Source organism: Pelophylax lessonae, assembly GCF_965119305.1.
Source record: "Pelophylax lessonae genome assembly, chromosome: 1".
NCBI lineage: Eukaryota > Metazoa > Chordata > Amphibia > Anura > Ranidae > Pelophylax > Pelophylax lessonae.
Window position 1 is genome coordinate 65,646,051 of NC_138768.1, and position 14,485 is coordinate 65,660,535.

At 41.7% G+C, this 14,485-nt stretch overlaps 1 protein-coding gene across 6 annotated transcripts in view; it reads left to right on the forward strand.

Moving 5' to 3' along the window:
- NEDD4L (NEDD4 like E3 ubiquitin protein ligase) overlaps positions 1-14,485 on the forward strand; it is a 629,231-nt gene that overhangs the window by 503,754 nt on the left and 110,992 nt on the right. For all 6 annotated transcript variants that reach the window (XM_082259755.1, XM_082259756.1, XM_082259753.1 and 3 more), the window contains 3 exons: positions 4,726-4,776; positions 8,249-8,310; positions 10,285-10,387. In XM_082259755.1, coding sequence (XP_082115881.1) covers positions 4,726-4,776; positions 8,249-8,310; positions 10,285-10,387 — 216 coding nt within the window. The remainder of the gene's footprint in view (positions 1-4,725; positions 4,777-8,248; positions 8,311-10,284; positions 10,388-14,485) is intronic.

The following is a 14,485-nucleotide window of genomic DNA, read 5'->3' on the forward strand; positions in this document are numbered from 1 at the left end:
GGGCCGACAGGTGCTTGCCACCTGCTAAGTTCGGCAGCGGGATGCACATGGAATCGGGACTAATGCTTGACTGGGGCTGGGTCGCTGGTTAGGTAGGGCCCCCCGGGCAACTGCATGCCCATTCGGTAAGATGGCTCTGGCCCAGCTGAATTTTCAGTCTAAATCAGCTAAATAAATTCCAGGTGCCCAAAAGCAAAAGGTGTTCAATGTCTTAGAGTGCTTTCTTTAGAAGAGAAAAGCCTGTCGCCTGCCAACATGCTGAAGAGAAGGATCTTTTCTCTCTGTGGGGAAGCTGTGGTCTCTCTGCATAGGTCTGGTACACTCTCTGCTGGGTCACACCTATTGCTTTGCAATCAACAAAGCTTGTGCTCCCTTCTGATTGAAGATATTTGGCTCTGTCTAATGCTTCTTGCATGCTGGACTTTTAGCCCCAGTGCATGAGACTCCAGTGTGAAGCTGAGGGCGGAAGGCACAGACCCACTGTCCAGCCCTACTGCCGGCAGCCTGTGAAACACAGCTGCTGGGGCTGGACAGTACACCTAGCAGTACTAACGTTTAGGGTAGTATTTGCTTAGGGACAAATGCCCGGAGAACACGCTGTCTTTGTTCTGAGCATTAATCCCTGGGTGCATACCGCCCCAAAAGTTGGTACCGCTCGGTACACTATCCAGCCGCAGCATCTGCTACCCTATCATATAGTTTTACAGGGTGCCGGCAGTGGGGCTGGATGGTGCATCTGTGCCTTCCGTTGCACCTAAACACCAAAGTCTCATACAAAGGGAATAAAGACTCCGTGTTCATAAGAGCTTAAGAAGCATGTTGGACCTCTGCAGAGAGACTACTGCTCCCCCACTGAGAGCAAGGGTCCCACCCTAGCAGGGAACCAGGTTTTCTATGGACTGTAAGACTTTGAACAGCTTTTTGTTTTTGGGCACATGGAATGCATATAGCTGATTTAGGCTAAAAGTATAGTTAGACTTTAAAGAGTCGAGGAGACAAGACAATTTATTTCCAACACTTTTTTTCCTGTAGGTTTGTCATCCTTCCCAGCAGCTCCTCAAAACACTGTCAAAACGTATTCTGTTATAACCCAGAATCCTTAGGTTGATTACACATGGGCGTCAAGCCAAGGCAACTTTATTCCCCTTATGTTTGTATGATGGCAGTCTGCAGTGCAGTATAGACCCTTCTTCTCCCTAACCTCCTCCATCATTCACTGTAGTAACTATGATTATAACATGCGATGATAGGTTCTGTGAAGACTTCCAGGTCCTGATTATATTATAGATACTATGTAGAAGCCAGGTATGTCACACACTGTGATGTCACACACTGTGATGTCACACATAGGGTATGTGTACACAGGGCATGTGACACATTGTGATGTCACACACAGGGTATGTGCATATAGGATATATGATACAAAGGGCATGTGGCACATAGGGTATGTCACACGTAGGGTAATGTGGCACATAGGGTATTTGATACAAAGAGCATGTGGCACATAGGGTATGTCGCACATAGGGCATGTCGCACATAGGTATGTGACACCGAGGGTATGGTTCACATTGGGCATATCACACATGGGGCATACCACATATAGGGTATGTGACAAGTAGGGTATGTCACACATAGGGCATATCACATAAAGGGTATGTGGCACATAGGGTATGTTACACATTGGGCATATCACACATTGGGTATGTGACACATTGGACATATCACACATAGGGTATGTTGCACATATAGGGAATGTGGCACATAGGGTATGTCACACATAGGATATGGGACACGTAAGGTATGTCACACATAGGATATGTGACACGTAAGGTATGCCACACATAGGGCATGTGACACATAGGGTATGTTGCACGATAGGGTATGTTGCAAATAGGGCATATCACATATAGAGTATGTGGCACATTGGGTATGTCACATATAGGGTATGTCGCACATAGGGCATGTGACACATAGTGGATGTCAAACGTAGGACCACACAAAGGGTTTTGTGTATTATCAAAGCTGGCCAAAGCCATTACAATCTGATTGTACAATCATTACACATTCGATTTACTGACAGCTTTGTGATGTGAAGGTCTACCCTAGCAATCCATTTAGGTTATATTCATTCAGGTCAACACTTGAACCCTTCATTTACTGGTAGATCTAAAGATGATTTGGAATTAGGTTGTATTGTACTGTATGTGGTGTGATATTTGCATTTCTCCTATCTGCATTGTGCCCCAATTCTTCCTGCTCTGATGCCTCCGCCTGCTATACTACTTGGTTCTTTCAGTTCCACAAAATCCCCAGGATTGCTTCTTTTCACACCTTGCAATATTTCTGCTATCCTAAAGGGGTTAAACCTAAACTTTATTCTTTAGAGCTAAACTTTGTTTATTTAGTTTGGTATAGCAGCATATCCATTGTGAAATGACGGGTCTTCTTTGAACTTTTGACGAGTTGTAAATATGTAGTCAGGAAGACCGAGTATCCTCCATGTATATAGTCTCCTGTTCTTTTGAAAAAGCCTACCATCCCTCTGTAGCTAGGTTTATCTGCTTTAACATCTCGTCTTTTTGTTGCTTTTTTATCAAAGTTATAATTTTATCTCCTACTGATGTTCTTTTGGCTGGTAAAAAGCAGATGATGGCACAAAGTAGCTATCAGGGTGTGTGCATAATTGTATACATTGTGCCGTGTTCCATGCACTAATGGCGGTGCAATTAAATAACTGTTGACTAGCTGGTCTGTACAGTGACTGCGGGCTCTGCCGGAGTAGGGTTAGGAACGTTTTAGTTCTTAGAATGGCAGGGAAAAACTAAAATGTTCTTTACTATAATTTAGGGGAAATTACCTTTTCACAATTGATTTGGAGCATTTTATGTGCCATTACATAAAACTTTATTTTTCCCCATTATTACAGAATTCTCAAATTAAAGTAGAGCTAAAGGCAACACTTTTCATTTTGAATGGAGTAAAGGTCATAATAGCAATTGAAGGGGGCACCTTGCTATCAGACAACAAATGCACAAAAAAATATAGGCTCCTGCTCTTCCAAAAACTGAAAAAAAGCAGGAGATGGGGATTTAATAATGCCACCAAAAAAAAAAAAAGAAAATAGCTAAAAAATACACTTTATATTGATACATTAAAATCGTTACATAGTTGAAAGCCTTATTTATATCAGCTACCATCAAAACACATAGGTGTACATTTGCAACTGAACTGGATTCTCAAAAGTGGATCAACGCATTTCATGTGTGATAAGGCTTAAGATTAGATCCACAAGCTTCAGATCCGATCCACTGATCTGATCGTTTATAACAAATAGTGTAGCTGAAATACAAAAATAGGAATATAACACATAATATAGAAAATATGATAATAGAAAATATGACAAATCATAGTCTAGAACCATACAGCAGTGAGGGAGGGAAGGGAAGAAAAAACAAAAACAAAGTAAGAATCACACACTTAGGGGCGGACTGAAGGCCATCTGTGTTTCATTGGGGAGATTTCCCTTCACTTCCTGTCTCATAACCAAAACAGGAAGTGAGATAAAATCCCTCCAAAATGAGGGAATCCTTGGTTGTCACCAAAAATAGTGTGGCCAATTGGATAATTTCCCCCCTATTTCTGTTCAGGTGACAAACCAAAACTTGCTTGATGGTGATATAATATGTCCCAGATCACTGATCTTTCTTAAAGCAAAGAAAAAAAAAATAATAATTACGTTTAATTCTGTACTTTTTCATCCAGTGTTCAATTTGTGTGCAGTAGCCGTCGTACAAACCCTGAGATTTCCATGAAAGGTCCGTAAGCTCGCCGAGTCTAGCTGTACCCATACTGCACATTCAATTAATTTGGCTTAAATATATAGGAACAACAATAGGAATATAACACAGAATATAGAAAATATGATAATATAAAATATATGACAAATAAATCATAATCTAGGACCTTACAGCAGTGAGGGAAAAAAAAAAAACGAAAAAAAAAAAAGCAAGAATCACACACTTAGGGGCGGACTGAAGGCCATCTGTTTTTCATTGGGGAGATTTCCCTTCACTTCCTGTCTCATAACTAAAACAGGAAGTGAGATAAAATCCCTCTAAAATGAGGGAATCCCTGGTTGTCACCAGAAATAGTGTGGCCATTGGACAATTTCCCCCCTATTTCTGTTCAGGTGACAACTCAAAATATTCTTGATGATAATATATGTCCCAGATCACTGATATTTCTTAAAGCAAAGAAAAAAAAATAATTACGTTTAATTCTGTACTTGTCTCTTTCATCCAGTGTTCAATTTGTGTGCAGTAGCCATCGTAGAAACCCTGAGATTTCCATGAAAGGTCCGTAATCCCACCGAGTCTAGCTGTACCCATACTGCACATTCAATTAATTTGGCTTAAATATAGCATATCCATTACAATCCTGAGTTTGCTCTGTCACCATGTGAAGGATTGATTAAAGGGTACTGTCAGCTCTTGTGGAAGTGATCGGGTTTTAGGCAGTTGAATTTTTGTTACAGTTAATCAACTTAATTATATAAGATACAGTGGACTTTTATTTTAACTGGCATTGGTTTCTCTAATGTTCCACCTCTTTGAACTTGTAATGTCTACTCCGACATCTACCCAAAAATGATAAATTACTTTGCAGTGAGCTTTCATGTGCGAGATACATCTTTTTAAACTTTGGTGTTCTCTTTTTCTATTGCAGACAAGAGATGACTTCTTGGGTCAAGTTGACGTGCCTCTAAATCACCTACCAGTAAGTGGCTTCCTTATCCCGGTATGGACTTTAAAATGGAAATGTAGTTATTTAGGCCTCCAGAGTTCTTGGCATAATGTGCGAACATGCACACCGTGGTACGAGCTAGTGTGCCCTTCTCCAAAAATGGAGTCTGCGCTTCCGCTTATTACTCTATCTCAGCTGCTGCCATCTTCTTCTGGGTCTGAAATCTTCTATATTCCACATACATGGACCTAGGAGTTTCTACGTCCCACCACCCGACTTTTAATCTGGGGAAGAGTTAGTATATAAATTGAAATAAATTGTTAGCCAGCCAGGAAGGAGATTCTTAAAGCGTAGTCCTGGCCTCGGAAACGTTTTTAAGATAAAAATACCCCCCGGACAGTCAGGGCTAGTGCATTTCAGAATGGATAGCCTCTGAACTGTCCCGGGTTGCACTTAACTTTTAGAAGAAATACTTACCTTGAATATTTCTTGTCCAGCGCTGCCATCTCAGGTGTGGGCAGCTGAAGCCAGGGCATCCTCTTAGGTCCCAGAATGCCCTGCAGCGGCCTGGCTCGTCACTTCTGGTGACGTTACTTTTATTCATTTATATAACATTTTTATCCCATGACCAGGGTAGGTCAGAGGTCGTCTCCATACATAACCTCTTACCCAATACTGCACACAACTACACCTTCCTCCTATAACCAGTAGGAAAAACCACACTACTCATAATTGGAATTGATTGGCCTTTTATTAAACATAAGCTTAAAAAAAAGCAAAACCTAACAATAAACATATCAATCCAGATAACAATGGTTGCAGGTACTTGACGGTACCAAATAATTAAAACGTTGTATTTGTGGCACCAGTTAGCTAAGTTATGACCCCAGCCACCACCTTGGGGACTAACCCAACTGACCTCAGACACCCACTGGTGTAACTACCCGGTCACTATGAATTGAACCGTACTAACTAGAGGACGCCATCCCTAAGATGGATCCACACCCGCCCATAGATCTTAAGGAGGGCTTGGAAAAAAAAAACGTTTATGCTTTAAAAAGCTCAAAAAAAAAAAAAAAAAAAAAAAATACAAGCTTCTTCAAGCTGAAAAAGCGGTGTGCATGAGTCCTAAGTCGGATCCTCATCTTAGTTGATGTGATTTGGATCCGACATTACAGGAAGATTACCCAGACATTCCCTAAACCTGCCTTGAAGTCAGATTGCTATTTTCTTTTTATTTGGACTATAGACTGAAGGACTTATGAATAAATGGTGGTGGAACGAATCCTCTAATTTTCCATTTTTCCTTATGGGGGAAATTCACATATATATATATATATATATATATATATATATATATATATATATATATAAAGTGCTTTGGATCCAATGTTTTACTGTGAATAATAACCACTGGGTTTTTTATTTTTTTATTATATAAACAGACCTAAACTGAAAAAAAAAAAAATAAATAAACTTTTTGCAAAAAATATTTTCTGTTATAAAACATATCAAATAAAATCGAATTTGTATATTTAGGCCAAAATGTATTCTGCTACATGTTTTTGGTAAAAGAAAATCCCAATAAGTGTATATTAATTGGTTTGTGTTAAAGTTATAGCATCTACAAACTGCGGTATATATACTGAAATGTATGCATCTGTGGATACTATACTAGTAATGGTGATGATCAGTGACTTATAGTGTGGCGGGTAATCTGGTACTGACACTGACCGGAAGGGACAATAAAATGACTTCGCTAGCGACACTAATACAATAATTTGTAATAATACTATACACTGTGCCTAGTAAATGTATTCTTGCTGCTTTTACTCACAGGATCTGGCTGTCTTTTCTCTCTGAACTCGGAGTTGATTTCAGGGGGAAGAAACCGATCGCTATTTGGTGTTCTGTACTTAAGTATAGGCAAATTAATTGACTCATGGTAAGTGTGAGTCTGGAATCTGGGTCAGGGTACATTGCAGGTTAGGCTGGATGATTCACAGAGGCAGGTCTCTGGTGCCTCCCCCTGGTTCTGGGAGTTTGAAGAAACTTCTAGAAGATAGACGGCGGAGGCCAGGAGGATTGATCTGCATACTTGGGAGAACTTGGCCATCCCCTAAGCAGTGGGCCTGGCAGGGTGGCTGAGCCAGCCCTTAAATATGTATGAACCATGCAAGCAGGAGAGTCGGGTGGAAGATGGAGTGCTGATGAGACTGTCGGTGGCCTAGGAGGAGTCTCCTAGATTTGGGGGAGACCCCAGCTCCAGGCTGGGCTCAGGGGGGACCTATTCAGCAGAGCAGTTTGACATGGAATCCTGCCTGAAAAGCCATGGGAGCAAGGAGGACAGTGTGAGTACATCAGTACACCCAGGGACATTCAAAATGAGTCTGTCACATGTAGCAAGCTTTCTGAAGGGACAGTGCCATGCTTAACCCATGTATTACTATAACCTGGGAGATTTTCAGTGCTTAGCAGGGAGAGCTGGTAGTGCCTGCTGGGAGCAGATACACTCCTGCATGTAGTTAGCCTCCAGTTTTTGTTACTCCTAATAATACATAAAAAAAAAAGCCACGGGACTGACTTCTTGTGTTTGGATGTAAGCGGAAAATGTGTGTTTGACTACGTTTTATGACTAAGCGAATATGATTTTGTGAAACGCGTCAACTGTGTTTGTCCCCTGTCTCTGATTTTTGTCACTATGGATTATTTGAATCTTCAATAAATGGATTTTATTCATTTCAAACTCTCAAGTTGGAGTGCGGTTGCCTAACTTCTATCTGTACAGCTGCTGGGATTGCGGACCTAACCAGCACCCTATTTGATTGTCTGGACACCAGAGCGTTTTTTTCTCTTTCCCTGTGTTCGGTATCGGAAAATGTGTGTTGCCTGGCTGTACATGAGTAGGGGAACCAGTTGCCAGCAGCAGTAGTGCTGTGGTTTGGCCACAATCGATCAGCAGGTATACAGCCAAAATCATTGGTTGTAACCTGCTGACAAACCCGTGCTGTGTCCAATCACAGCACAGATCAGCAGAGGGTGCGTGCCTGAAAATCAGAAAGTGTATTCCGTCATAGCTGTATGTTGCTGTGCCATGCACTAGCAGTAAATGTACGGTCAGCGGGCAGAAAATGGTTAAAACTACTAATTTTTAGAAGGGGGGATTTATGGAACCCAGAAGTTTCTAGCTTGCTTGAAAAATCTCTATGCAATTGGCTGAATCTTTGCACTTGGTAAGTATTGCATCATGTGGGTGGTGTCGGGGGCTTCTGGGGTGAGCCCCGCCAGCCTGAGATTTCCCCCGTCTGCAGTCAGATAACAGAGAGAAGGGCACCCTTTTCCCGAGTTTATTAAGCCTGTTGTAATGTCTACGGGTAGATCAAGTTCCTTGATAGCAAAGCTTGTAAAATAATGTACTTCCGCTGACAACAATGCTTGCACCTTGTCAAAGTTTAAATCCCTAGAGAGAAAGATGGTGTTAAAAATTAACTTTGTGTGTTTACAGACGGAAGATCCCACAATGGAGAGACCGTACACATTCAAAGACTTCTTACTCCGACCAAGGAGGTGAGTTTTCCTCTCTGTCTGCTGGGGAATGGTGTTCATTTTCTATATGTCTGAGATTTATGGTTTATATATAATAGATCCTGAGGATTCCCTCTAATCACAGAACAGAATTAGAATTTAGGTTGAGCCACTTTTCAGCACTAAAGACAGTTTTAAGCCTAACAGTGCTGGCACGGCAAGGGTTACCTGCTCATTTAGTCTAGGGGAGAGTAAAACACATTTACTCAGGCTAGCCATACACGGTGCAAATTTCTTTCCTGCCACTATGGGTTGCAAGAAAGAGATTTGCAACGATTCCCTTATCAACACAGACAGGGGAATCCCTCCTGGAGAGCTGCTGTCTGCTCCCCGCGGGGGGAAGCCAGCGATTATATAAAAATAATGTAAGTTCCGCACTTGGATATCTAATGGATATAAGGACTGCTGCCTACCTCATATACCCCGAAAGGGGTATAACAAATAGAGGAGGAAGGTATGGTGGCGCTGCCTAAAAATAAAGTGTCATATGCGCAAAAAAGTGAATATAGTGGCGCAACCTCTGAATAAAGTGTCATGTGTGTTACCATAAATTAAAGTGCAATAGTGTAAATTGGTACAATAAATGTAATCTAATTGTAAATAAGTAACCTAGTTTATATAATTCATGCAATGTTAAAGATCAAAACGTAAAAATGTCCAACATCGAAGAATATACCGTATATACTTGAGTACAAGCCGACTTTTTCAGCATGTTTTTTTTATGCCGTGAAAAGCCCCCCTCGGCTTATACTCGAGTCACGGTCTCACTTACCTTTTCCCCAGTCAGTGCACATGTGCCGCCGCTCGGGAAAGCTCGTACAAGCTGAGAGTAAAGCCTCCTACACACGCACCGATTGTTGGCCGACCGATCGGCCGACTTTTGTCCAGTGTTGTTGTGTTGGTTGAAATGTGCCTAGACTGCACACTAATTTTTTCGGCCAACAACAACCAACTTCAGAAGCGATGTCATGTGCTGGTTTACTTTCTGTGTGTTTTTTCTTCTCTGAGCATGCCCAGTCTTGCTCATCAGATTTTTGTCTGCCTAAATCTGTACTGACTGACGAACAATCGGCCGTTCTGTTGACGGCCAACAAAAATTTTATAGCATGCACACCAGATTTTGTTGGCCGAAAAGTCGCAGTCGGTTGCCGGAAGCATCATACTAACAAGCCGACAATCGGCCGATCGGACGTTGGCCGAAAATTCACGGCCAACAATCGGTGCGTGTGTACGAGGCTTTACATAAAAAATAATTTGCAGGTAAACTGTAAAATCTACAACTCAGAATATCTATGTAGTACTCTTGGAGATTTACATTGTGTTTATTCTGCCTGTTTAATGGATTAAAAAAAAAAAAAAAATAGCAAATGCATGAAAAAACAATATAGCGTATACATAAGGACAAAAGTCCTATTTTAATTGCATGTTATTAAAAATGACCTTTCCTTTTCAATCTGCAGTTTTGTAAATTTCTGTAAAATGAAATACAATATGGCTACCTGAAGGTGTTCTGTGCACAGAATGTATACAGAACTGCCCCCCAGATATGTAATTTCCTGCTTGTGTGATTGGCTCACTGTTTTTCCCAGAAGACTTCACTAAGATACAAGTCACATTTTAGGCATCCCCTGCAACAAAAATGTCATTTTTGGTGAGATACCCCCAATAGGAAATCACATCTAAAGGGATGCTGATCCTGCCACTTTCCTCATTAGAGCCCTGCAGGTGCAGCAGCTGGTTGATAATTATGAAACCACTCTCATTAGACTCACTTAGCACATAGACACAGACAAACACACACACAGGGACTTCTTTAGCATAACAAAAGGTAGGAAACTGCAACAAAGTATAAGATCCTTGTAATGTATGTAGATGTTTTTTCTCAACAACAATGGACTTACGCTTTGAGTATTCAACTAACTGATATCAAATCATCTGTGTTTTTTTTATTTCAAGCCATAAGTCTCGGGTGAAAGGTTTCCTGAGATTAAAGATGGCGTACTTGCCAAAGAACGACGGACAAGAGGAAGAAACCAATGAGCAGAGGGAAGAAGCAGAGGTAAGGAAAGAGTGTTCAGTACAGCACTTGAATATTTTCTTACTTTAATCCCCTCTTACCTGGTTTTCTGGGTTATCAGAATACATGTTTATACACCCAGTGAATCCAACATTGTCCTGCTGTAACGTGTCAGGTTCTGCGCCACCATCTTTTTTTACTTAGACCATCAGTGGACCGCTGTCTGTTCCAGGTTCTTGCAGCCCACTCGGTGATGACCACTAGGCTCTGAGACACGTCATCAGGGGACCATCTGCATGATCCAGGAAGAGACAGTGAGCCCCCTGTTGACGTACATGGGCGCATACAATGTAAACCTCCCTGAGACCTCTTATGATGCATGACTTCAGTATCCCAAAATATTGCGGATGTGTGGGACATCATTCTGGCCTAGGCAAGAATCCCGGAAGTTCCTGGGGCATGTCCTTAAAAAGTATCGGGGCAAAAAGTATTGCCTTCCTTCTCCTATGGTAGTCTTCATTCAAATCCCAGCACAACTATACTGGATATGTGCACCCCCCCCCCGCCCCACGGGGTCCTGTGTGAATTATTTCTTCCATTTCTCATGAATTAGGATGTACAATACATCCTTCCTGATGTGAGAACACTGGGCGGGAACCTATGATCAGCCCCTCCCATTCTGTATATGTCCACTGGCTACACAGGGACAGTGCCCCTCCCTGGAAGTGACGTCACTGGCTTTCAGTAACCACACCCCCACTTACTGCTCTTGGACAGGAGAAGGAACTGAAGTCATGTGACCGCACTGAAAACTGCTAAATAAAGGTAGAAAGACACATTAGGCTGAACTCAGTTCACATTAATGATTGCAGGGGAGAATTTAAGGTATTAGGCTGTACTTCTGCTTTAACTCACCGGAAGTAAGAAAGATTCTGCATTTCTGGCTAGATGGGCAGGTGTTTTCTGTACTTACTCAAAATATTTTTTATCTGAGAAAAGAAACCTAATGCAACCACCCCATCTAAAGACTGGTGACCTGCAATATTCAGTATTACATTTTTGTTTTTTGGGTCTATACTTACATTTTTGTAAATATTTTATTACATCTTTTAATGTGACAACACTGAAGAAATTACATTTTTCTACAATGTAAAGTAGTGAGTGTACAGCTTGTATAACAGTGTAAATTTGCTGTCCTCTCAAAATAACTCAACACAGCCATTAATGTCTAAACCTCTGGCAACAAAAATTAGTACACCCCTGGAGCTGGTGGATGTTAGACACTTTGCGCTCCTCCACCTTTCGTTTGAGGATGCCCTCACAGATGCTCAATAGGGTTTAGGTCTAGAGACATGCTTGGCCAGTCCATCACCTTTACCCTCGGCTTCTTTAGCAAGGCAGTGGTCGTCATGGAGGTGTGGTTGGGGTCGCTATCATGTTGGAATACTGCTCTGCAGCCCAGCCCCTGAAGGGAGCGGAATATGCTCTGCTTCAGTATGTCACAGTACATGTTGTCATTCATAGTTCCCTCAATGAACTGTAGCTCCCCACTGCTGGAAGCACTCATGCAGCCCCAGACCATGACACTCCCACCACCATGCTTGACTGTAGGCAAGACACACTTGTCTTTGTACTCCTCACGTGATTGCTGCCACACACGCTTGACACCATCTGAACCAAATACATTTATCTTGGTCTCATCAGACCACAGGACATGGTTACATTAATCCATATCCTTGGTCTGCTTGTCTTCAGCAAACTTTTTGCGGGCTTTCTTGTGCATCATCTTTAGAAGAGGCTTCCTTCTGGGACGATTTGATGCAGTGTGCAGCATATGGTCTGAGCACGGACAGGCTGACCCCCCCCCCCCCACCCCTTCAACCTCTGCAACAATACTGGCAGCACTCCTACATCTATTTCCCAAAGACAAATTCTAGATATGATGCCGAGCACGTGTTCTCAACATCTTTGGTCGGCCATGGTGAAGCCTGTTCTGAGTGGAACCTGTCCTGTTAAACTGCTGTATGGTCTTGGCCACTATCCTAAAACTCAGTTTCAGCGTCTTGTCAATCTTCTCATAGCCTAGGCCATATTTATGTAGAGCCGCAATTCATTTTTTCAGATCCTCAGAGAGTTCTTTGCCATGAGGTGCCATGTTGAACTTTCAGTGACCAGTATGAGAGAGTGAGAGAGATAACACCAAATTTAACACACTTGCTCCCCATTCACACCTGAGACATTTCCACCTAGGGGTGTACTCACTTTTGTTGCCAGCGGTTTATACATCAATGGCTGCTTGTTGAGTTATTTTGAGGGAGACAAAAAATTAACACTGTTATACAAGCTGTACACTCACTACTTTACATTGTAGCAAAGTGTAATTTCTTCAGTGTTGTCGCATGAAAAGATATAATAAAATATTTACAAAAATGTGAGGGGTGTACTCACTTTTGTGAGATACTGTATATATAGAAATTGTTTATTGCATCATATACATTCTTAAGATTTGCAAACATGACAAAACTTGCAAGTTTTAATGTGTATTCCATCAAGAAGATGTAGTATGTGATGTGACCAAAGGTTTGTTAAAACCTGATCATCACATGTATATGAGCTGGTTGGAAATCCGATTGTAAAAATTGGACATTGATTTGGAGTTGGCTTCCACTTTGCAGCGTTAATGATCTCCACTATTCTGGGGAAGGTTTCCCACAAGATTTTGGATTGTGTCTGTTGAGATGTAAGCTCTTTCAACCAAAAGAGCATTAATGAAGTCAGGTACTGGTGTTGGACAAGAAGACCTGGCGTGCCATTGGCATTCCAGTACATCCCAAAGGAGTTTAGTAGGGCTGAGATCAGGACTTGGTGATATAGGTAGGTGTGATGAGCAGATGTCCATGAACATAGTGTATATATTTTACTTGGAGTGGGTTGTTTGTCGTTTTTTTTTTTTCACAACAAAACCAAAGTTCCATTTTGAACATACCCAAAATCCCATATTGTAAATGCTTAATTACTTAGTTTTTCCTTTCTATAAACTATTTTTTAGTACCTTGCATAATGTCTCTGAAAATGCTAAAAAAATTGCCTAGTCAATTCCCTAGCACAGCCCCCTCCCTGCTTGTACATCCTAGCCCTCTCCCCTTCTAGGAGTGCCTAATTTCCCTCTGTGCTGGCCTAGCTCCTTTACCCCTCCCCTTTCTACATAACTTTTTATGTAGCTGCTGAAGTTGGAGTAAATGAGAATACTGTAGAGCAGTGGTCCTCAACTCCGGTCCTCAGGGCCCACTAACAGGCCAGATTTTAACCACTTTACCACCGGAGGATTTTGCGGTCTTACGTCCAGGCCACTTTTTGCGATTCGACACTGTGTGACTTTAACTGACAATTGCGCGGTCGTGCGGCGCCATACCCAAACAAGATTTACGTCCTTTTTTTCCCACAAACAGAGCTTTCTTTTGGTGGTATTTGATCACCTGTGCGATTTTTACTTTTTGCGATATAAACAAAAATAGCGACAATTTTGAAAAAATAACAATATTTTTCGAATTTTTTTATATAAATTTCCGCCCAAAAAAATGTAAAAATCAAAATTTTTTTACATTTTTGGCCAATTTGTTTTCTGCTACCTATGTTTGGTAAAAAAAAAATCACAATAAGCGTATTTTGATTGGTTTGCGCAAAAGTTATTGCGTTTACTAACTAAGGGAAAGATTTCTGTCATTTTTGGTGTTTTTTTTTTTTAACGAGTAATGGCGGCGATCTGCGATTTTTTTTTTTTACGGGACTGCGACATTGCGGCGGACAGATCGGACCCTTGACTGACATTTTTGACACTTTTGGGGGTACCAGTGACATTTCTATAGTAATCAGTGCTATAAATATGCACTGTTACTGTAAAAATGACACTGGCAGTGAAGGGGTTAATTTTATTGGAGAGGGAGGGGTTAATGTATGCCTGGTGCTTACTGACGTGTGGGGGGGGGGAGGTGACTGAGTGACACAGGGACAGATCGCAGGTTCAGCTATGCTGAACCCTGCAATCTGTCACTGTTTGTCACTCCAGACTCGATTCCCCCGATGATCGGGGAAGAGCAGCGGTGATCACTGCCGCTCCTCCCCTGGCCCGACTCCCGCTGT